The sequence below is a fragment of the Salvelinus alpinus genome, chromosome 15 (assembly GCF_045679555.1).
Source record: "Salvelinus alpinus chromosome 15, SLU_Salpinus.1, whole genome shotgun sequence".
Lineage (NCBI taxonomy): Eukaryota > Metazoa > Chordata > Actinopteri > Salmoniformes > Salmonidae > Salvelinus > Salvelinus alpinus.
Window position 1 is genome coordinate 22142323 of NC_092100.1, and position 25984 is coordinate 22168306.

General features: G+C 42.9%; 1 protein-coding gene across 1 annotated transcript in view; it reads left to right on the forward strand.

The window, feature by feature from the left end:
• The first annotated feature begins 1180 nt into the window (after positions 1-1180).
• LOC139539730 (cartilage intermediate layer protein 1-like) overlaps positions 1181-25984 on the forward strand; it is a 29922-nt gene continuing 5118 nt past the window's right edge. Inside the window, exons 1-9 of the mRNA XM_071342940.1 lie at positions 1181-1403; positions 8450-8548; positions 10499-10768; positions 14433-14615; positions 15435-15590; positions 15725-16042; positions 16454-16562; positions 16710-16867; positions 23540-25956. Of these exons, the coding sequence (XP_071199041.1) occupies positions 1340-1403; positions 8450-8548; positions 10499-10768; positions 14433-14615; positions 15435-15590; positions 15725-16042; positions 16454-16562; positions 16710-16867; positions 23540-25944 (3762 nt within the window). The 5' untranslated portion in view covers positions 1181-1339 and the 3' untranslated portion in view covers positions 25945-25956. The remainder of the gene's footprint in view (positions 1404-8449; positions 8549-10498; positions 10769-14432; positions 14616-15434; positions 15591-15724; positions 16043-16453; positions 16563-16709; positions 16868-23539; positions 25957-25984) is intronic.

Genomic DNA, 25984 nt, shown 5'->3' on the forward strand with positions numbered 1-25984 from the left:
TAGAGGTTAACAGTCTGATGCCCTTGAGATAGAAGCTGTTTTTCAGTCTCTCAGTCCCAGCTTTGATGCACCTGTACTGACCTCGCCTTCTGGATGGTAGCGGGGTGAACAGGCAGTGGCTCGGGTGGTTGTTGTCCTTGATGATCTTCTTGTCATGCCATTCATCCACCGCCATCACCTCATGTTTCAGCAGGATAATGCATGACCCCCAAGGATCTGTACACAATTCCTGGAAGCTGAAAATGTCCCAGTTCATCCATGGCCTGCATACTCACCAGACATGTCACCCGTTGGGCATGTTTGGGATGCTCTGAATCGACGTGTACGACAGCGTGTTCAAGTTCCCGCCAATATTCAGCAACTTCGCACAGCCATTGAATAGGAGTGGGACAACATTCCACAGGCCACAATCAACAGTCAAATCTATGCGAAGGAGATGTGTCACGCTGCATGAGGCAAATGGTCACACCAGACAGTAACTGGTTTTCTGATCCACGCCCCTACTTTTTTAAAAGGTGTCTGCGACCAATAGATGCATCTGTATTCCCAGTCATGTGAAATCCATAGATTAGGGCCTAATGGATTTATTTCAATTGACTGATTTCCTTATATGAACTGTAACTCAGTAAAATCTTTTAAATTGTTGCATGTTGTGTTTATATTTTTGTTCAGTGTAGTTCCTTTGATGAATTGTATGACAAAAACATGTTTTGCATGGCAAAGTATATATTTTTGGTTAAGGCCAATTTGAATGCCATTGTTACGCAATTGACAGGCTTGTTTCATCAATTACACTACACTGAGGTTGAGCATACTGTAGAAAAGCTGTCCGTTTTTACGAGTTCTGGATACAAACATAATCATAATATCTTAGCGTGATGCATTCTGTGTACTCTGGTGGATACAACATTCAGTAACAGCCCAAAAACGTATTACAATCCAGACAGAACCGATGAAATCTTACTCTGTGGAAAGTAAAAAAATACCCTTTTATTTGAGGTAATATTCCACCCCGCTCTCTCCTGCATTTTTTGGGGAGTGTTATGGAAGACACAGATGTGAGAGAGCACTGGCCAATGGTGAGCAGAGGGGGGCTGGATTAGACTGCACTCTGGGTGTCCCTTCTTTTAAGACTCCTGTTCCCCGTCTAACTTACAATCCTCATATGGCTGGGTTTAGGGACAGCAGCAGGTTTCCAACCACCATCATTCACACCTGAGAGCACTCAGACTCTGTAGCCTGCCATTTTGAAGAACAGCACAATTTCTTCTTGACTTGATAATATAATACACGCAGAGAGAGAGAAGGAAAGCATCCAAGTTTGTAATTGTGGGACACCATGTGGGACGTTACAAAAGTGTCACTACTCCTGTCTTTCCTGGTGGCAGTGGCAGCGGCTCAAGGTATGTCAAGTTAATGTCCTCCTCAAAATGTGATGTTAGTTCAGATTCATTATTGATATGCAAATAATTATATCACTCTGCCTTTTTACATATCCCACAAAAAGTAATTGAAATTGTTTGTGTACTTATCAGCAGAACTCATTTTCCAGGACATTTTAGAATAGGTTCTTCGTTTTGTATCATTGCCGTTGTCTTGCATGCCATTTAACTGTAGCTGTGGTAAGCAACGTCATTACTCAAATGAGAACTTCATAATAGCCAATTCAACCCTGAAGCCTGAACAGCTTCATCATTCTGACACATGCTGTCAATGATCCACTGCTTGTATGTAGTAGCTCATTCTTATGGCATAAAAGTATACATTGAGTGGACAAAACATTAGGAACACCCGCTCTTTCCATGACAGACTGACCAGGTGAGTCCTGATGAAAGCTATTATTCCTTATTGATATCACTTGTTAAATCCACTTCAATCAGTGTAGATGAAGGGGAGGAGACAGGTTAAAGATGGATTTTTAAGCCTTGAGACAATTGAGAAATGGATTGTGTATTTGTGCCATTCAGCGGATTTACAAATACATATAACACATTGAAGGTCAGTGTAGCACTCTCTCCCTGTGAGATTGTGTGTGTGTTTGCAGTGAAGGCACTAAATGGATTAAGGCTGGCCCACACCACCATTCCCCCTTTTCCTGCAGTCACCTGACTGAGAGAGAAATAAGGAGGACACGAGGGCACAAACTGAACTCACACAGCCTCAATTATCAGCCAGTAGATATGCAAATTACTTCCATCCCATCACCCTCCTCCCGTGGCTAATTAAAAAATAAATATGCTTACATCTTTACGTGCTGCTGCTTTAAGCTTTTCCCGCACCAAAGGTCTGACTGGCACTCAATTAAAAAGCTTATAGAAAGTGGAGCATAAACACTGAGTGTACAAAACATTAAGAACACCTGCTCTTTCCATGACATAGACTGACCAAGGGAATTTAGATGAAAGCTATGATCTCTTATTGATGTCACTTGATAAATCCACTTCAGTGTAGATGAAGGGCAGGAGACAGGTTAAAGAAGGATATTGAGCCTTGAGACAATTGAGACACATTGTGTAAGTGTGCCATTCAGAGGGTGAATGGGCAAGACAAAAGATTTAAGTGCCTTTGAACGGGGTTTGGTAGTAAGTGCCAGGTACACCAGTTTGAGTGTGTCAAGAACTGCAACGCTGCTGGGTTTTTCACGCTCAACAGTTTCCCGTGTGTATCAAGAATGGTCCACCACCCAAAGGACATCCAGCCAACTTGACACAACTGTGGGAAGCATTGGAGTTAACATGGGCCAGCATCCCTGTGGAACACTTTTGACACCTTGTAGAATCTATGCCCCGATGAATTGAGGATGTTATGAGGGCAAAAGGGGGTGAAACTCAAAATCAGGAAGGTGTTCCTAATGTTTTGTAAACTCTGTATATAAGGAAAATAGCGACAGGTCTAGCCCTTCAATTTGAACATTTTCAGATGTTTTTATTAGTTACGATTACTATTTTAGAATTTGAATTTGTTACATTTCATTTTGTTTTGAGTTTTGTGCACATGTACTTTAAGAAATAGTGTCTTGGCACCAAACGGTGTATGGCACGAAATTTAAAATAAACCAATCAAATCAATCATTAGAAATACGTGCACACATCTCTGTCTTCCTGAACCTAAACTTTGCAAGCTGAGAAAGTAGCCTATCCCAGTGGATGTCAGTGTTGGACCAGTAGTGGTTCTTTAGTTGTGAATGGTGAGATCATACTGTAGCACCACAGGGGGGCTGTCTGTCTCTGCAGGGATATCCCACCACTGGAAGTGTTAATCATGTTGTGTGAAGTCACCAGCACTCTCATTTTACTAACATGCTGTCATGTTAATGAGAAGCAGATGGATGTTAGGGGTAACACATGTTTCTCTGCGGGTGATTATATAATCTCTTTGTAGGGATCAGGGCCCCTCAATTTGAGGGGTGTGTGAAAGTGGCAGTAGACTAGTTATTATACAGTAAGTGTGTTATAATGGATGGATAGCCTTGGGATTCTTTAAGAATTCAGTGCAAGTACTGGATAGTTTTGCCTGTTCAGGAAAATTATCACACTGACTAGGTGTTTGATAGAATGGATAGTGATGTATTCACTCGCCAACACATTGTGGCAGACATGGGTAGTATTTGTCCCCATCTCACCTCGATACATTACCCGACGGCTGGAGCACTCACCAAGTCAGCACTCACCAATAAAACAAGTAAACACAAATCCTCTATCCCACTTTCTCACATAACTGACAGGTGAAATGACTCTCTCTGGTTTCCCCTCTCCCTGTCTCACTCTTTCCTTTTACTTTTCATTTCCCTCCTGCTCCTTCTCTATCACTTTCCCCCCATCATTATCTCCATCCCTCTCAGGGTTCAGAGATGTATGATGTGTTTTCCATATTTGAAGAGATAGCTTCTGCTCCTGGATGCTATACCGAAATGGGACACTGTGACTGACTATCAGTCAAGCTAAACTAAGTCCCAGGTCTTAGTGGAGTGTTTTAAAGAGCCAGATGCCACATAGGCTGCCCGTAATGAACTGTAATCTCCCATACCAGTCTCGGGATAGATAGAGGTGGAGGTGGGCCAACTGGGACCATGAAGAAGCAGTCTCAGAGCTCCAAAGTCAATGTGCTAATCGGCTGTGCTAATCGGCTGTGCTAATCGGCTTCATTCAGAGGGACTAGCTCATTCTCCAGATGCTGGCCACAGACTAACTGGAGAGCAGTGGTCCAGCTAAACCACAATCACCACACCAGGATGTGTAGCCCATTGACTTAAATGAGAATGGGAGAGAGAAGAAAGGGATCAAAGTCCCTTGTATTCCCAGCAATCACCACGTGAAGGCCCAAATGATATGACTCCAGTTTCTCTCTGGCTCACTACCGTTTGAAGATGCGGTGCCTGCGTTTGAGGATGAAAGTGCACAAACATTACTTTGAAGCATAGGACTAGGCTAATGCTCAAGAAGCAGTTGTTTCTAGAGCTCGTGTATACCCATTGCAGAAACCCAGGTGAGCACTTGCAGTGGACTTAATGGGGAAATACCATTGAGGCCAATTGTTTTTTTTATAGCCTGAATACGGAAATGCAGTGTGGTAGAAAAAAATCACATTAAGAACACAAAGCCGCTGTGTTCTTTTTTTAAATCCCCCTAAATCTTGTGGTGGATTTGCATCATTAGTTCATGTCAGGGGCAAAACTGTATAATGAGGCACATATGCCTTTGACCAAGAATCAGTCATTGGCTCCCCAACCAGCCCTGAAGCCAAGATTGATGGAGGGAGAAAACAGAGAGAGAGAGACCATCTGATTCTTCTACCACAGCACACCTCAGCCAGATAATAGGCTAACTAAACAAAGCAACTTCCACATGTCTGCAAGGCCATGGCATAAAAACTCACATGCATACGTACACACAGGCACACTTTCTGGGCAATCATTTAATGTCCATTGGTTTGACACAAATCCTTGTCTAAATAAAATGCTTCTGATTTTGAACAAATATCTCCTTACTGCCTAAATCTTAATAAGGCCAGGTGACGGATGTTTCCAGTGCTCTAACACTGCACACACCTGTTATTACACTTAAGTGTGGGGCTGTGGCATGGCAAAGTTGCATCAACACTGTGTGGAGAGACGCTCAACATTCAGCCCAGTGCTCAGCCCCGTGAGCCACTCATCCAAGCTGTTACATAACACAGAAAAGTGTTTTTACATTTTCTTCTTGTAAGGCTCTGGAATATTTTAAACAATCTCCAGACCTGCTGAAAGGCCTGTGTCTCTGCCCAGACAGATCTGGGTTGGAAATCTGTCTAATCTGACTACTGAAGTCCTTTCTCTGGGTAACTTCAAAACTTATTTTTTCATTTTCTGCAACTTTTTATTAGCATCTGGCAGCTGCCGAGTGTGCATGCAGCTCTGTCTCGGAAAACACCCGGCTGAGAAGGCAACAGGAGAGGAGAATGGCATTTAGAAGGGCCTGCAGTATTAATAGATGTTTTTGTCCTTGTGTACCCTGTAACTAAAGCCCAGCACCACTTTATAGTGGCAAGATCCCCAGAATAAGTACCAGAGTCCAGAATGGCCAAAGCAGTGCAAGGGCAGAAGCAGGAAGAGGGGAGCTTGAGACAATACTGGATCTGACGTAGAAATTCTAACACCCAGTTGAGAGTTCGCCTCCATCACTAATATAACATTGCATGGTATTCAGCTTTATTATGAGAAGCTAGCCTGTATGTCTATATTAAGAGAAGCTAGCCTGTGTGTCTATATTAAGAGAAGCTAACCTGTGTGTCTATTTTGAGAAAAGCTAGCCTGTGTGTCTATATTAAGGGGGAGAAAGAGGGTCTGCTAATAGGCACAGAAACATACTTGGAACCATTGCTAATGTATTGGTTCCATTACATGGGACTATACTTTGACCTCTTTCAGTATCTTGTTCCTGGGTTGGTGTTTTACGAGGGTGGTGGCGAGGTAGGAGAGAGGCCTCTATTAGGGAAAGTTAAACAGGAGTAAGGACCTCAAACAAAGGAGGAAATCCGGTTAAGTTTAAGTGTGTTTCCTCTGACATAACAGTGTGTTTCAACATGTTTTGGATGAGGTAACGCCACTGACGTACCATTAGCATGAAACAGCACATATAAAATCACTGGCTTTTTAAATTCACATATAAAGTGTTAACAAGCCACTCAAAGGAACGTTAAATAGTCAAAGTCAACTACTGGAGCCGAGGCCACTCAGGCCAGTGCACTTAAACAACTGCCATAGCTGAAGTTGCAAGGCTGACGTGTTTATATTATATTAAATATGGATTCCGACATAAAAAGCTTTAATGCCATTATGCACCTCATAAAATTACTCTTGTAATCTTTTAATGGTTTAGGCTTCAATATCAAACATCTTGAAGTGATAAGTGTAAGCAATGTGCCCCTGTTGGAGTATCCAAGGCTGGTAATAGTGCAGTTCTCTGTCCAGTAGATTGTTAATATGACAACGTCACTTGGAAGTGTGTCCAAGCCCGCATAGGCACACCAGCAGTGCAGAGGTTGTGCGGAGAGACATTTGTTTCTATTTAGCCAGTCATTCTATCATGTCAATCAAATATTAAAACCCCTGTCTATGATCTACAGTATCAAGCCAGATATGAAAAGCCCACCTTGCATTGAAAGATAGCCCCTTGCTTTACTGTTAAACACACAGCTGCAGTATGTAGGCCTACAAAGCAGAGGGCAGCGGTCAGTCTGGTTTAAGCAGACTGCAAAGGCTGACCTGGAACTTACGTAATACCACTTGTAAGAGAAGCCATTCACTGGGTTGAAGACCATACTAGGAAAAAATGCTCCAAAGCCATAAAATTGGAAGAGAATCGTGTTGGCGTAACAAAAAAAGACCCACAGTCAGCAATAAATAGCAGAGGGACTGAAGCTTGCCTCTGCTTTGGGTCTTTGTGACTGTGTCCATAAACTCAGCGGTGGACCTCCTAAAGTGGTAAGCGCTCTCACAGACAGCCAGTCAGTCAGGCAGGCCGCGAGACAGTCCGTGGTGGGAATGGCTTTCTTTGGCCACGATGGCTTCAGGCAGGCGGTTGGGAACCGAAAGAAAGGACACACGTCTCCACTGTCAGCCCTTTGATGCCTGACGCTGACACATATGTGGGATGTGAATGTAAGTGTGTGTAATATCAAAGGGGACAACTGGCTGCGTTGCTGCATGGGCCATTCCAGCATAATGACAAGATCAGATGAAGATACAGAGGAAAGTCAGAGAAGGGAAGAGAAGGCAGATGTAGAGATGACTGATGGATCAAGGCCAAACCGTATCTGAGACTGGGATGAGGTGGAAAAGAGGGAAAAGTAAGGCATATTGGCAGCATATGCTGTACAAGTCACTACTAACGGATGGCTTACGTGAGCTGATTCCTCTCAGCTGTGTGTGTCTCAATGGGTCTCCTCAGCATCCTGGCTTTATTGATGGAGACGTGTTCATTTAAGGGGGGACGTTTGGGCTGTGGAGGGACCCAACAGCTAGGACTTGTTTCAAAGAGGGCAGCCAGAAAACTAGCTCGAAGACACACACAGTTTCAGACACACTATCACGCCACTAGACATAGACAAGGTTTCCCTCAGAGAGTGGAGGAATGTAACCTCTGGTACGTGGCTCATTGAGAAACCATGAGGAATCATCTCTGCTTGTCCTTCCTACTTTCCCTCTCTCCATCACTCTCCCTCTCTTTCTCCCTCCAGTCCATCTCCCTTTATAGAGGCTCCAGCTCATTCATCGGCTTCTGATTAGAGAGAGCGAGAGAACGAGAGAGAGAGCGAGAGAGAGAGAGAGAGAGAGAGAGAGAGAGAGAGAGATTTTCCATATGGCCCCAGGTCCTTAATGAGACTGGACAGTGTTTCGTTGAGAAAAAACTGAACGTGCTTGGACTGTGGTGTAGTCTTCTGACTAGTGTGTGACTGCGTGTGTGTGATATCAGGTGTTCTCACACACATCTGGATGGAGCTCTTCCAGACTGATTGCTGGCACCTAGCTAGCTCACGGGGGCGGTAAAAGAGAACCAGGCTTGTCTTTGTATTCTGGTGGCACCCAGACAAAGCCGGGGGATCTGGAAACACAGACACCCCAGCGTCAGTGCACCAAGATCAGGTGTCCCACCCCAATACTTCTCCCTGGCCTTCAACCACAGCCCACGGAGTGAGACGTAGACATTCTTCTCACATTCACAGACACTCAGACAAATTGATGAGAACATGCCGAGGACGAACTCCTCAGACAAGTAGGTCCGCAGACTCGAAAACCGGCTTCCATAAATCTGGTTCTCCCCATTGTAAAACTTGGTGGATCCATTGAGCAGAGCTCCTGAGGTCACTGTTACAGTGTTACAGTGTGGTAGTGGTGCAGCGGTGCAGGTTAGGTTGGGCCCTGCTGGTCATGGTGTTAGGTTGTATTCATGGTGTGGTTCTCCTCATCCAGGGCCCTTCAGGAACAGCTCTCTGCTCAGGAAGTGGAGTCAGACAGACAGGAGCAGGAAGCTGGCCTACAACATGCTTACTGAGCCACAGCAGACCACAGGTGAGTGAGTAAGCTCACTCCTAATACCACCTGGTTGACCTATACAACCTGAGGAGGGAAAACTCACTCAACAATGTTGTCACGTCCTGACCTTAGTTCCGTTTTTGTGTCTCTATTTTAGTTTGGTCAGGGCGTGAGTTAGGGTGGGCAGTCTATGTTATTTTTTCTATGTTGTTGTTTTTCTATGTGTTTGGCCTGGTGTGGTTCCCAATCAGAGGCAGCTGTTTATCGTTGTCTCTGATTGGGAGCCATATTTAGGTAGCCTGTTTTCCATTGTGTGTTGTGGGTGATTGTTTCCTGTATTAGTTTCACATTTCAGGACTGTTTCGGTTTTCGTTATCGTTCACTTTGTTATTTTTGTATTTTGTCGTGTTCAGTTTTATTAAACTATCATGGACACTTACCACGCTGCGTATTGGTCCGATCCTTCATACTCCTCATCTGAAGAGGAGGAAAATTGTTAAAATGTGTCTTCTGCCTCAGACAGAGGGGTTTCCTTCCTTTGATGTACTGAAACTCACAGGCTTTACACACCCATGGCAAGTGCAGAAAATCGATTTTTACAGTTTCATTACATACTAGTAACATTTATACATACAAGCTATCAAATTTAGGGGTCAAGTCCATTTCCAGTCCAAGGCCAATCTTGAGACTCTATGAGCCCCACCCCCTTCTCTAATTCATCAACTATACCCTGTTTCTAATGTGTAATCAATGTTCAGTTCCCACTCAGCACTCACATTCCATTATGCTTACATTCAGTCTCGCTCCTTTGAATGAGCAGTCTGGTGGAATGAGACAATGGTGTTAACCTGCCAGGATCATATCAGAGCAAACAATAGCATGGAGTCTACTTTATATTCACATGAGTGTAGTTTAATTTAAGCAACTATTCATTAAATCCAGTCCAAATTAATATGTAAGCCAACACATACATTATCCAGATACAGGAAATTAAAACTAAATACCTAATGTCACCACAGGGTTGAAAACCACTGGCTTTTAAATGAACAGAGAGACTAGAGAGAGAGGTCACTATGTCTGTTGAGAATGTCTACCGACGATAGCACACAGCACGGTGAGCACACATCCTGACAACGTCCACCAATAGATCACTTCACTTCTCTCTCGATGCCTCCCAAGGGACTCGTTCCAATGATGAAATCTATTATTCAGAGATCCATGGTATGTTGCTAATGCAATGCAGCGAGGCTGTTTCTTCACATCTTTGGAAAATCTCAGAGTTGAACATGTGGCAGACAAAAGCTAGACGACATGACACTTTCCCTCCTCATCTGCCTTCTGAGTTGGCTTGGAAAGAGTTTGGTCAACGCAGGCTCCCCTGGGCGTCTCTACTCAGCAGACAATGACAGTAGCAGACTATTCTCTTAAACTGTGCAACCTTGCGAGTGGCGCAGTGGTCTAAGGCACTGCGATGCAGTGCTAGCTGTGCAACTAGAGATTCTGGGTTCGAGTCCAGGCTCTGTCGCAGCCAGCCGCGACCAGAAGACCCATGGGGCGGCGCACAATTGGCCCAGCGTCGTCTGGGTTAAGGGAGGGTTTGGCCGGCAGGGATGTCCTTGTCCCTTTGTCGCACTAACGAATCCTGTGGTGGTCCGGGCGCAGTGCATGCTTTACACAGTCGCCAGGTGTACAGTGTTTCCTCCGACACATTGGTGCGGCTGGCTTCTGGGTTAAGTGGGCATTGTGTTAAGAAGCAGTGCGGCTTGGTTGGCTTGTGTTTCGGAGGACGCACGGCTCTCAACCTTCGCCTCTCCCGAGTCTGTACGGGAGTTGCAGCGATGAGACAAGACTGTAACTACCAATTGTATACCATGAAATTGGGGAGAAAAAGGAGTAAATAAAAACTAACTGTGCAACCTTACCCCCTAGTTGTGATTTGTATCTCCTTGTCTATGTCTCCCTTCTCCCAATCTGCATGTATGGCAGGCGTGACTGAATGGACGTCCTGGTTCAACATCGACCATCCAGGGGGGAATGGAGACTACGAGCGGTTAGAGGCCATCCAGTTCTACTATAGGGAGAGGGTGTGTGCCCGGCCGGTGGCCATGGAGGCCCGCACCACGGACTGGGTGGCAGCAGCAGAGACTGGGGAGGTGACTCATTCCAGCCTGGAGAAGGGCTTCTGGTGCATCAACAAGGAGCAGGCCTACGGACGCATCTGCTCCAACTACTACGTCCGCTTCCAGTGCCCACCAGGTACCCACAGACCACCATGCACCATGCCCCATTCACATAGGTTATAAAGTAGATGTGCTATAATAGCTTTGTGTTCAGGATTCTGAACCCATACTGTGCTTAGGGGATAATGGAATTTTGTGAGGGGATTAGCCAACTATCCATGTCACCCCTAGTTACTGTGCTGTATACTGAGCCGAAACAGAACCTCAGTGGAGGTAAAGCCACTTAAGCCATGCATCTGCTGCTCTGTTATGGCCACTAATGATCTGTTTTTTCTTTCCCCCCCCTTTTCCCCCCTTTTTTTTGGGGGGGGGGGTGGATCAGCTTAATATTGCAGAAAGATTGTTGATTCCATCAATGTAATTGTCTGCATCATTTCCAATCCCCCATATATTTTGGGGGTAAATATATATACTGTATATCCATATACATACACGTACATACCCATACATATGCATAAATAAACATTCATACATATATACAGTTGAAGTCGGAAGTTTACATACACTTAGGATGGAGTCATTAAAACCCGTTTTTCAATCACTCCACAAATGTGTTGTTAACAAACTATAGTTTTGGCAAGTCGATTAGGACATCTACTTTGTGCATGACACAAGTAATTTATCCAACAATTGTTTACAGACAGATTATTTCACTTATAATTCACTGTATCACAATTCCAGTGGGTCAGAAGTTTACATACACTAAGTTGACTGTGCCTTTAAACAGCACGGGAAAATCAAAAGAAATCAGCCAAGACCTCAGAAGAACAATTGTAGACCTCCACAACTCTGGTTCATCCTTGGGAGCAATTTCCAAATGCCTGAAGGTACCACATTCATCTGTACAAACAATAGATACGCAAGCATAAACACCATGGGACCACGCAGCTGTCATACCACTCAGGAAGCAGACGCGTTCTGTCTCCTAGAGATGAACGTACTTTGGTGTGAAAAGTGCAAATCAATCCAAGAACAACAGCAAAGGACCTTGTGAAGATGTTGGAGGAAACAGGTACAAAAGTATATATATCCACAGTAAAACGAGTCCTATATCAACATAACCTGAAAGGCCGCTCAGCAAAGAAGAAGCCACTGCTCCAAAACCACCATAAAAAAGCCAGACTACGGTTTGTAACTGCACATGGAGACTTTTTGGAGAAATGTCCTCTGGTCTGATGAAACAAAAATAGAACTGTTTGGCCATAATGACCATCGTTATGTTTGGAGGAAAAAGGGGGAGGCTTGCAAGCCGAAGAACACCATCCCAGCAGTGAAGCACGGGGGTGGTAGCATAATGTTGTGGGGGTGCTTTGCTGCAGGAGGGACTGGTGCACTTCACAAAATAGATGGCATCATGAGGAGGTAAATTATGTGGATATATTGAAGCAACATCTCAAGACATCAATCAGGAAGTTAAAGCTTGGTATATGTTGGTAAATGGCTCTTCCAAATGGATAATGACCCCAAGCATACTTCCAAAGTTGTGGCAAAATGGCTTAAGGACAACAAAGTCAAGGTATTGGAGTGGCCATCACAAAGCCCTGACCTCAATCCAATAGAACATTTGTGGGCAGAACTGAAAAAGCATGTGCGAGCAAGGAGGCCTACAAACCTGACTCAGTTACACCAGCTCTGTCAGGAGGAATGGGTCAAAATTCACCCAACTTATTGTGGGAAGCTTATGGAAGGTTACCCGAAACGTTTGACCCAGGTTCAACAATTTAAAGGTTAAAGGCAATGCTACCAAATACTAATTGAGTGTATGTAAACTTCTGACCCACTGGGAATGTGATGAAAGAAATAAAACCTGAAATAAATAATTCTCTCTACTATTATTCTGACATTTCACATTCTTAAAATAAAGTGGGGATCCTAACTGACCTAAGACAGGGAATTTTTACTAGGATTAAATGATAGGAATTGTGAAAAACTGAGTTTAAATGTATTTGGCTAAGGTGTATGTAAACTTACAACTTTAACTGTACATACATATACATATAGATATACATACTTTTTAAAATTTAAATATAGCTTTATTATTCCCCGCAAACCCTACCAACCTTCCCCCAATTGGAGTAAACTAATAAATAATAACACTTAGGTTTCTACCTTCAGTTTTTACATATTATACACATTTTACATACAGACACAATCTATTTTACAATAGTTATATTTTCTTTGTTTTTATGTCCTTCCTCTATTTCTGATGTCCATCCAGTTTGATTTCTATTCGTAACTGTGCTATTTCACAGAATTTCTGAACCTATATACATTTTACAGACCCCATATGTTTTACATTGGTTATCTTATTAGTCCCACCCTTCAGCGCCATTCAACCCCTCCCATCTATCTCTTAACACCATCCATTTTGGATTTCTATTTGCCATATATTTTCCAACTGTGCTGTGATGTTTCACACAAGTACTGAACCTTTCTATTCTCATAGCTTCTACAGATCGAAAATTAAAGATACATTTTTGTTGCTAAAATAATAATAATTGTATTGTTTGCTTGCCTCTTCCATTTTTGTGGTAATGCTGCAATTAGTTGGTTGTAATTTTGGGTAGAGCAGACATTTCCATATGTCTGTGTTAGCTGCATGTCCTATTTATGATATCATTCAAAAAAATTATACCTTTTTTAAACATTTCATCGAAAAATCAATTTTTTTAATCAATTAGTATTTTTGAGTTTAACCACAATATTTGTTGTATTATTTGTTCTGCCTTTTCAGGTGGATTATTCAGAAATTGCAACCAACTTTCTAAGGCTTTTTTTTTTTAACGATATTTTGGAGATTATTTCCTTTTCAAACAACCGAAAGTGAGCAGGTGTAATCTGAATAAAGGTGAAAAGGCCATTCTTGAACATGGGGTCAATTTACTAGAGAACCAGTTTGGATTTAAGTATAACTTTTGTATGACTGATGCCTTTAGTGAGAGGTCTAATGCCTTAATATTTCATCATTTCTGCCCTCCGAATTCGTTGTACAAATAGGCCCTTTTAATTTTGTCTGGCTTGCCATTCCAAATAAAATTGAATATTTTTTGTTCATATAATTTAAAAAGCAGGTCACTAGGAGTAGGCAAAAGAGACTAAAGAGTTAATCAGGGTGATTTTTCCACAAATAGACAGGTATTTTCCTTTCCATGGTAGCAAGATCTCATCTATTTTTGCTAACTTTCTATAAAAATGTATTGAAGTGAGATCATTTCTTTCTTTTGGGATTTGTATACAGAGTCTGTCCACATCGCCCCACTAATGATCTGTTTATCTTTTTTCAACTGTAAAAGTCCTGGACTTATTTTTTCAAACTACAGGCTACGTTACTTACATAAAGATGCCGTATCTTAATTTGAGACAGTTTGCTACAGCTAGAAAATAATCCTGCAGCAACAAGAAAGGTGAATTATGATGTGGATTATAATTAATGTAAATTTTTTGTTAGGGCAAATCAAATCAAGTGACATTTTAAAGTGGAAATTACAAACTTTAGAAGCCTTTTTAAACCTTGAGTACACTACAAGTTTGCATTTCCAAAAGAGTGATCAAATTAAGATCCTACATCTGTAATTCTCAGTCCAGGACTGGAATTTTAGGTCTGTGACCATTCTACCAATTCTATTTCTATGTGGATTCCATACTCACCCTTGTCACAATGTCTTGTCTTGTGTGTCCAGTTCAGGCCTACTGGATGGACTGGTCTGCCTGGGGCCCCTGCTCTGCTACAGCCTGTAATGACGTGGGCATTCAGGTCCGTCAGAGGAAGTGTATGAGCATCCAGCCCATGCCCTTGCTACTGGTTCCGCCATGCCAGGGGCCCCAGACAGAGAGGAGGGAGTGTGCCACCCTGCCATGTGAAGGTATCCTCACAACCTACACATAGACCTACAGTGTACATACCATGACAATATTTAACATCAAGCCTAACATAATAATTATAATTTTACGTAATTCATTCACTACCAAGAGACTGACCAGCTGATCGGGGTCATTATTGACATGAAGATAATCCCAACAGATCTGAGATGGAGCTGCAGTATGCGGCTGTTAATAAATACAGTGACTACGGCCACAGTAGAGCCAATGCTGAACCACTCTTAGAAAAAAGGGTTCAGCTGTCCCCATAGGATAACCATTTTTGGTTCCAAGTAGAACCCTTGTGGGTTCAATGTAGAACCCTCTGTGGAAAGGGTTCTACATGGAACCAAAAATAGTTATTCAAATGGTTCTCCTATAGGGACAGCCGAATAACGCTATTACATTCTAGATAACACCTTTTTTCTAAGAATGTACATAAAACCATCTTCTCCACATGCCACAGTTTTGCTAACTTCTCCCTAACATGGGCTTCTAACAATTATCTGTCACCATCGTCAACACACCTTCAATGTTCATAAAGCTCCAGGGACTTTGATCAGGAGGAGGCTGTCACTGTGCACTTCCCTCTCTAATGATCATCAGTGGCAGCACTGTCTCTGCTATCTCCCAGAAAGAGGAGGAAACTACCTGATATGTAACAATTCTGTTACGGCACACTTTCATCAGGTGACCAGTAGCCTGGCAAAAGTCCTGTGATAATATGTTTTACAATGCATCTTTCCTTTCACCTTTCTTTGAAGCTACAGTTAGATTATATGGATCATTCATGTTTATGTCCCATGTCTCTGTTGTTTGACTAGCCAAGTGGACTCAGTGGGGTATGTGGGGAGCATGCTCAGTGACCTGCGGCAAGGGTCGCAGGATCAGAAGGAGGACCTGTGTGAGAACCTCTATAACAGTGCAGTGTGTTGGTCGAGCAGCTGAAATCCAGAAATGTGGGAAAAATCCATGCCCACGTAAGTCGTAAATCTAAAGAAACATACACAATATGGCTGTAAAATCTGAATAATCATTCTAATCATGTGTAATAGTATGCCTAATGTATTGTGTGTGGGTGTTATTGTGTATGTCTGTGTGTGTGTATCTGCAGCCAAATGTAAGCGTGAGTGTCCCGATGGCCGTCCCAGTGAGGACTGTAGCCGCTGTGTGTGTGTGGGCCACATGCTCCAAGGAGAGGTACTCAGTATGACCGGTGTCCCCGTGATAGGGGCCAGGATAGCGCTGGCCAGCAGACCCAAGATCATCCGTACCCGCACTGACGCCAAAGGCCTCTTCAGGCTCCCAGGGGTCTGCTCCAGCTCCCCCAGCCAGCTCTACATCAGGAAGGAGAAGTTTGCCCCGGCCACTGCATCCACCTCCAGCAACAGCAGTGGGTCATCCTGGGTACGGGCAGTTCTAAAGTACGCAGGTGAGTTATACTAAGTTAGTAATATCAACAAATATCCCAATGATGAAGTATGTTCTCTATGTACTTAGTACTGCTTTGAGCCAGGCAGTCTGTCATTATAACCATCCATCTACTGTAGCCAGACTAGGGTAAGGACATTTAAAACTACAATACGGACCACTGGAGGAAAGTCTGAAGTAGTTGAGTCCTTTACATGCACATATACATGGAAACTAAATCAAAATAAATGCAGTCACAGGGGAAGTATTTCACCATAATCCCACACCAATCATTGTTCATAAGTACGGAGACCAAGAAGAGTTTAAACTGTAGGCCTGATTACGTTTTATTTAGATCAGGATGCCTTTGTGGTACCATTCACAACAGTCCCAGAGCCAGGTTTTCAAGGATTTGTTTCCTACTGCTTTGCAGAGAAGCCATACATTGTAAAGCACCCAGAGGACAAAGTGCGCTATGAGGGACAGCGTGTGATGTTATGCTGCAAGGCAGCAGGGGCGCCCATGCCAGACAAGTACTACTGGTATGATCATGCATTCCTTTGTTCATTTGCCAGAAAAAAATCTTTCAAAAGTTTTTGGGGAACATGACTAGATAACACATTATATTAAACAACTTACAAACATTACATTTTCAGTATAGGTTTTTAACGGTATGTTCTTCTCTCCAGGTATCACAATAGGACCCTATTGGACCGGAACGTGTTCAAATATGAAGAGGATCTGGTGCTGAGAGACCTGAAGCCTGAGCAGACAGGACATTACTACTGTAAAGCCAGCAGCCAAACAGGAAGCATCAAGTCCTCACAGGCATTCCTCAGCGTTATCGGTACGTATAGACCCTATCCATCAAATCCTGTACCGTACCTGTAGGAATGGACAGTATGGAAAGACACTGCAGAAAACTGAATGAGAGTGAGGAAAAAACCCTGCAGAAAATCTACTGTATCTGTAACATCGAAAAAATACACCCAAGTAAAATAAGATCATAAAATATCAAGGCCTCCAGAATCTGGCAGTACCTGGAGCAGTAAGGTTTAATTATGTTTGCATTGGTATAAAGCAGCCTTTTCTAAACAGAGATTATTTACATTATTTATAATAGACAGTAAAAAACAAAATCCCACTTCTCCAGAACTCCCCTTATTGAAGTGAAATCCAAGATTGTCAATAAATCCTGTTAGTCAAACAAGTATGCGTTTCTGCATCCGTGCGGGGTAGATACACATTGTGCGTATTCCCCAGTTGCTTGTTAGCCACGATATAGATTGACAAAAAGGGTCTGCGGGGGAGTGTGCTAAAGCATTCAGCTACGGGCTTCTACAGGAGGATATGTTCTGGCTCTGAGTCACAGCAGCCTGAGAGATTTGCCCCTGTGAATAGAACAACAACACCTGGAACACCAAGGCTCTGAGTGAAGAATGATTAACCTGCTTCATGCTACCAGCCCATTGTGGTTCTCATCACTAGGGAACATTAGGCTACACTCCAGTTGGTTAATAAAACATTCCATCCATATTTAAAGACAGGACTACCGTTTTCTTTTTGTTTCTATTAGTTATTTAATTCGTTTTTTTTTTATGCAGAGGGGCCAGGAAATGACATATTGGGTAATACAGTTGAAGTCGGAAGTTTACATACACCTTAGACAAATACATTTAAACTCAGTTTCACAATTTCTGACATTTAATCCTAGTAAAAATTTCCTGTTTTAGGTCAGTTAGGATCACCACTTCATTTTAAGAATGTGACATGTCAGAATAATAGTAGGGAGAATTATTTATTTCAGCTTTAATTTCTTTCATCACATTCCCAGTGGGTCAGAAGTTTACATACACTCAATTAGTATTTGGTAGCATTGCCTTTAAATTGTTGAACCTGGGTCAAACGTTTTGGGTAGCCTTCCACAAGCTTCCCACAATAAGTTGGGTGAATTTTGACCCATTCCTCCTGACAGAGCTGGTGTAACTGAGTCAGGTTTGTAGGCCTCCTTGCTCGCTTTTTAAGTTCTGCCCACACATTTTCTATAGGATTGAGGTCAGGGCTTTGTGATGGCCACTCCAATACCTTGACTTTGTTGTCCTTAAGCCATTTTGCCACAACTTTGGAAGTATGCTTGGGGTCATTGTCCATTTGGAAGGCCCATTTGCAATCAAGCTTTAACTTCCTGACTGATGTCTTGAGATGTTGCTTCAATATATCCACATAATTTTCCTACCTCATTACGCCACCTATTTTGTGAAGTGCACCAGTCCCTCCTGCAGCAAAGCACCCCCACAACATGATGATGCCACCCCCATGCTTCACGGTTGGGATGATGTTCTTCGGCTTGCAAGCCTCCCCCTTTTTCCTCCAAACATAACGATTATCATTATGGCCAAACAGTTCTATTTTTGTTTCATCAGACCAGAGGACATTTCTCCAAAATGTACGATCGTTGTCCCAATGTGCAGTTGCAAACCGTAGACTGGCTTTTTAATGGCGGTTTTGGAGTAGTGGCTTCTTCCTTGCTGAGCGGCCTTTCAGGTTATGTCGATACAGGACTTGTTTTACTGTGGATATATATACTTTGTACCTGTTTCCTCCAGCATCTTCACAAGGTCCTTTGCTGTTGTTCTGGGATTGATTTGCACTTTTCGCACCAAAGTACGTTAATCTCTAGGAGACAGAACACGTCTCCTTCCTGAGTGGTATGATGGCTGCGTGGTCCCATGGTGTTTATACTTGTGTATCTATTGTTTGTACAGATGAACGTGGTACCTTCAGGCATTTGGAAATTGCTCCCAAGGATGAAACAGACTTGTGGAGGTCTACAATTTATTTTCTGAGGTCTTGGCTGATTTCTTTTGATTTTCCCATGATGTCAAGCAAAGAAGCACTGAGTTTGAAGGTAGGCCTTGAAATAAATCCACAGGTACACCTCCAATTGACTAAAAGTATGTCAATTAGCCTATCAGAAGCTTCTAAAGCCATTACATTATTTTCTGGAATTTTCCAAGCTGTTTAAATGCACAGTCAACTTAGTGTATGTACACTTCTGACCCACTGGAATTGTGATACAGTGAATTATAAGTGAAATAATCTGTCTGTAAACAATTGTTGGATAAATTAGTTGTGTCATGCACAAAGTAGATGTCCTAACCGACTTGCCAAAACTATAGTTTGTTAACAAGAAATTTGTGGAGTGGTTGAAAAACGATTTTTAATAACTCCAACCTAAGTGTATGTAAACTTCTGACTTCAACTGTATATATCAGGCTAGGCGTCCCGCTAGCGGGACAACTTCTGGTGAAACTGGAGGGTGCGCAATTCAAATAAATAGTCATAAAAATGATGGACATTAAACATGTAGGTACATACAATCGGTTTTATCGGTTGAAAGCTTAAATTCTTGTTAATCTAACTGCACTGGGCGATTTACAGTAGCCATTACATCGAAAGCATGCCATGCGATTGTTTGAGGACGCCGCCCCACATCAAAATATTTTTCCACCGGCCGACAGGTTTCATAAATTCACAAATAGTGATTAAATATTCACTTACTTTTTGAAAATCATCCTATGATTTGTCATCCAAAGGGTCCCAGCTATAACATGTAGTGTCGTTTTGTTAGATAAAATCCTTCTTTATATCCCAAAAAGTCTGTTTAGTTGGCGCCATCGATTTGAGTAATCCACTCGTTCAACATGCAGAGAAAGGAATCCCAAAACTTGTTAACTCCGTATGGCTGCATCCCGCTACCGGGATCGATATGACAGCAGCCAGTGAACGTGCAGGGCGCCATTTTCAAAACATAAAAAATCTCAGAATTAAAATTCCTCAAACATACATGTATCTCATACCATTTTAAAGCTATTCTTGTTGTTAATCCCACCACAGTGTCCGATTTCAAATATGCTTTACAGCAAAAGCACCACAAACGATTATGTTAGGTCACCACATATAGCCACAGAAAAACACAGCCATTTTTTTTTCCTTTGAAAGAGAGGAGTTTCAAAAGCACAAATAGAGATAAAATTAATCACTAACCTTTGATGATCTTCATCAGATGACACTAATAGGACTTCATGTTACATGTTTTGTTTGATAAAGTTCATATTTATCAAAATATGAGTTTACATTGGCGCGTTACATTCACTAGTTCCAAAAACATCCAGTGATTTTGCATAGCCACATCATTCAACAGAAATACTCATCATAAATGTAGATGATAATACAAGTTATACACATGGAATTATAGATATACCTCTCCTTAATGCAACCGCTGTGTCTGATTTCAAAAAAACTTTACGGAATAAGCCAGCCATGCAATAATCTGAGACGGCGCTCAGAAAAATGTGTCACAATTAGCCGCCATGTTAACGTCAACATAAACAAGAAATGACATGATAAATATTCCCTTACCTTTGATGATCTACATCAGAAAGCACTCCAGGAATCCCAGGTCCACAATAAATGTTTGTTTTGTTCGATAATGTCCGTTATTTATGTCCAAATACCTTCTTTTGTTAGCGCGTTTGGTATACATATCCAAACGCTCATTCTGGTCAGCGTTACATCTGACAAAAACTTCAAAAAGTTATATTACAGGTCGAAGAAACATTTCAAACTAAGTACAGAATCAATCATTAGGATATTTTTAACATATAGCTTCAATAAAGTTACAACCGGAGTATTCCTTCTTGTCTTCGTGAGAAATGGAACGCAAGTGGGTACCATGAGGAATAAGCGTGATCAGAAAATGGCTGACTGCCAGACACCTGAAAGATTCTGCTATCATTCACTCCCACAACATCATAGAAGTCTCATTATAATTTATATTGATGGTTGACATCTAGTGGAAACCCTAGGCAGTGCAACATCATTAATATCTCAAGGGGATTTCATTGGGGACTCTGGTGAATACATACAAAGCTCAGATTTCTCACTTCCTGTTTTGATTTCTCCTCAGGATATTTCTTGCCATATGAGTTCTGTTATACTCACAGACATCATTCAAACAGTTTTAGAAACTTTAGAGTGTTTTCTATCTAATACTAATAATACTATGCATATATTAGCAACTGAGACTGAGGAGCAGGCTGTTTACTTTGGGCAACTTATTCATCCAAGCTACTCAATACTGCCCCCCAGCCATTAAAACAAGTAAAAATATGTTTCTATTGACTCCTCAGATACCCTAACATGTAATCAAACTATAATATTTCATACGGAAAGAAGTATGTTCAATAGGAAAACAATATTAGCAGGTGCATCTTGTCTTCCTCGTGCGCCCAAACACGAATTTCCAATAGTTTGTCCCAGTACTAAAACTCATTATTCTTACTCGTTTTGGAAGAAACAAGCCTGAAACCTTGAACATATAGTGTTGACACCCTGTGGAAGCCATAGGAATTGCATACTGGTAGCTAGATTTTGTTATTTCCCTCTACTTTCCATTGTAAGAGCATGTGCTCTGAAAGAAAATAATTCTGTTTGGTTTTTCTTTGGATTTTCTCCAACCATGTCTATTGTGTTAAAGTCTCCTACATTATTTTAACATTTCTACAAACTTCAAAGTGTTTTCTTTCCAATGGTACCAAGTATATGCATATCCTGGCTTCAGGGCCTGAGCAACAGGCAGTTTACTTTGGCCACGTCAGTCAGGGGGAAATTGAGAAAAAATGACCCTAGCCTGAAGAAATTCAGGCTGTTCCATCTGTCTGCAACAATCTTTTTCTTTAGAGGATAGGGAGTCTAAGAGGAACATTGGAGCGTAACCTCAGCTATGATATCATGAACATGATTCCTTTTGCAAGTCAATATTAGGAAGGGAGTTCCCGAATGTTTGGTATTCTCAGTGTATTCAGTGGCAAGAACAAGTATGTGAACCCATTGGAAATACCTGGATTTCTGCATAAATTGCTCATACAATTTGATCTGATCTTCATCTAGGTCACAACAATAGACAAACACAGTCTGCTTAAACTAATAACACACAAACAATTATACGTTTTCATGTCTTTATTGAACACACTGTGTAAACATTCACAAGTATGTGAACCCTTGGATTTAATAACTGGTTGACCGTCCTTTGGCAGCAATAACCTCAACCAAACATTTTCTGTAATTGCGGATCAGACCTGCACAACGGTCAGGAGGAATTTTGGACCATTCCTCTTTACAAAACTGTTTCAGTTAAGCAATATTCTTGGGATGTCTGGTGAGAACTACTCTCTTGAGGTCATGCCACAGCATCTCAATCGGGCTGAGGTAAAGACACTGACTGGGCCACTCCAGAAGGTGTATTTTCTTCTCTTGAAGCCATTCTGTTGTTGATTTACTTCTGTGTTTTGGGTCATTGTCCTGTTGCATCACGCAACTTCTGTTGAGATTCAATTGGCAGATAGATAGCCTAACATTCTCCTGCAAAATGTCTTGATGAACTTGGAAATTCATTTTTACGTCGATGTTATTAAGCTGTCCATGCCCTGAGGCAGCAAAGCAGCCCCAAAGATGATGCTCCATCCACCGTACTTTACAGTTGGGATGAGGTTTTGATGTTCGTGTGCTGTGCCTTTTTTTCATCCACACATGGTGTGTGTTCCTTCCAAACAACTCAACTGTAGTTTCATCTGTCCACAGAATATTTTGCCAGTAGCGCCAGGGAACATCCAGGTGCACTTTTGCAAACTTCAGACGTGCAGCAATGTTTTTTTTGGACAGCAGTGCCTTCTTCCGTGGTATCGTAGAATCGTCAACAGAGATGTTAGCATGTTCCAGAGATTTCTGTAAGTCTTGAGCTGACACTCTAGGATTCTTCTTAACCTCATTGAGCATTCTGCGCTTTGCTCTTGCAGTCATCTTAGAAGGACGGCCACTCCCAGGGAGAGTAGCAACAGAGCTGAACTTTCTCCATTTATAGACAATTTGTCTTACCATAGACTGATGAACATCAAGGCTTTTGGAGATACTTTTGTAACCCATTCCAGCTTTTTGCAAGTCAACAATGTTTTATCTTAGGTCTTCTGCGATCTCTTTTGTTTGCAGCATGGTTCACATCAGGCAATGCTTCTTGTGAATAGCAAACTCAAATTTTGTGAGTGTTTTTTTTATAGGGCAAGGCAGCTCTAACCAACATCTCCAATCTCGTCTCATTGATTGGACTCCAGGTTAGCTGACTGCAATTCGCTTTTGGAGAATTCATTAGCCTAGGAATTCACATACTTTCCCCAACCTACACTATGAATGTTTAAATTATGTATTCAATATAGACAAGAAAAATACAATAATGTGTGTGTTATTAGTTTAAGCACACTATGTTTGTCTATTGTTGTGACTTAGATGAAGATCAGATCAAATATGATGATCAATTTATGCAGAAATCCAGGTAATTCCAAAGGGTTCACATACTTTTTGTTGCCACTGTGTGTGCATTATATGCATTATGCATGTGTGTGTTTACATCCATAAAACATGAGTATAATCTCATTGCTAACTCTATGCACTGTGTATTCCACAGCTAAAGGCACGCCGGCATGCAACCCCACACCTATGAACCACCTCATTAGGCTGCCCATGGACTGTGTTCAGCCTGGGACTGACTCTAAGCTCTACAACGCTGGCCGCTGCACCCACAACAAGTGTGTAGGCTCCCTGGACTTCGACCTGCGCTGCAGGGATGGAGGTGGCTACTGCTGCGGGGTCCAAACGATGGAGAGCCGGGTGATCAACTGTGGGAGCTACAGCCTACCCATCAAAGCTGTGACTGAGTGTGGCTGTCTGAAGTGTGTGGTGCCCAAGGTGCTTGTGCGTGGCAGGGTGGTCACAGTTGACAACAATGAACCACTGCGTTTCGGGCACATGTACGTTGGCAAGGAAAGAGTGGGCACCACAGGGTACAAAGGAGGTTTCACGCTCAATATAACCCCAGACACAGAGAGGCTAGTGGTCAACTTTGTGGATCCCACAGAAAAATTCATTGACACTCCTAAGGTGTTTATCTTTGACAAGAGAGGGGGCTCTGTTTACCATGACGTGAAGGTGATGAGAAAGCAGGAACCTATTGATATCAATGCTGGAGAGACAAATACCATTGACTTAGGAGATATCAAAGGAGAGGACCCCATTGGACAGATTGTCATACCTCCAAATTCTTTCCACAAAAACAATGGGGAGGTGTACGAAGGTACGGTGAAAGCCAGTGTCACCTTCATTGACCCCAGGAACATCACCACAGCTGCTGCAGCGCCTGGTGATCTCAACTTTGTGGACGATGAGGGTGACATGCTTCCACTGAGGACATATGGGATGTTTTCCGTTGACTTCAGAGATGAGATGAACCAGGAAGTCCTAGGGGCTGGAGCGGTACAAGTACTCCTAGACACACAGCACGTCAAAATGCACGAACACATTCCCAAAATGAAACTGTGGTCCCTCAACCCAGACACAGGTGTCTGGGAGGAGGAGAGTGACTTTCACTACACTCAGACCACATCGAGTGGTAATGGACGGCGCAAGCGAGAGGAGCGCACTTTCCTCATAGGTAATATGGAAATCAGGGAGCGCCGACTTTTCAACCTGGATGTGCCTGAGAACCGCCGCTGCTACGTCAAAGTGAGGGCGTACATGAGTGACAAATTTCTGGCCACTGAGCAGTTGGAAGGTGTGGTCATCAGCCTGATAAACCTGGAGCCCAAGCCTGGCTTCTCCTCTAACCCCAGAGCATGGGGTCGCTTTGACAGTGTGATAACTGGACACAACGGCGCCTGCCTGCCAGCCTTCTGTGATGCTCAGGTGCCTGATGCTTACACAGCTTACGTCACAGGCATTATGGGTGGTGAAGAACTGGAAGCAGCTCCCTCAACCCCCAAGATGAACCCAAACATCATTGGAGTGTCTCAGCCATATTTAGACAAGATAGACTACCAGCGTTCAGACCACAATGATCCAGCTCTTAAGAAAACAGCCTTCAGAATCCACTTGGCAAAACCCAACCCCAATAATTTGGAAGAGACCAACGGGCCAATATACCCCTATCAGAGTTTAATATCCTGTGAAAATGCTGAAGTCAATGCCAACCATTTCCGATTCTTCAGAGTGGAAAAGGACAAATACGAATATAACGTTGTGCCCTTTCAAGAGAACGACTTAACATCGTGGACAGGTGACTACCTCTCTTGGTGGCCCAACCCTCAAGAGTTCAGGGCTTGCTTCATCAAGGTCAAGATCCAGGGGCAAAGGGAGGTTATGATAAGGTCACAGAACCATGGAGGCACCCATCCTGAGACTGCAGGCCAGCTGTACGGCATCAGAGACATCCGCAGTACCCGCGACATGCACGTGGCCAACATCTCAGCAGCTTGCCTTGAGTTCAAGTGCAGTGGTATGCTCTTCGACCAAGCCGCAGTCGATAGGTCCCTCATATCAGTCCTCCCACAGGGCAACTGTCGGAGAGTGGGCATCAACAGCCTCTTAAAGGAGTACCTGACCAAGCACCCCCCTACCTCACCGAACAACGAGTCCCATGCCTTCAACATGCTGGCCCCCGTCGACCCCTTGGGGCACAACTATGGCATCTACACAGTCACGGACCAGAACCCAAGGGTGGCAAAAGAGATCGCCATTGGACGCTGTTTTGACGGTACCTCTGACGGCTTCTCCAGAGAGATGAAGTCAGACACTGGGGTTGCTCTGACCTTCAGCTGCCCAGAGAGGACTTTAACCAGGGAGAGTCTCTTCCAACGCCTCCAGACAAACCCCAGCCAGACCCTGTCTCAGATGGCAAGGGACATGAGGGAGGCGCAGGGGCTGCAGGTCCGAGGAAGGTCCTCCCGGGTAGTGACCTACCCCTCTGAATCCACGAGCCGCAGATCCAGCTCCTCTAGCAGGAGGAGATCTACGATGCGGACACAGGACCGGCAGTAGATCTGCCGTTAAGTGAGTTACAAGTTTTCGTTGTGCCACA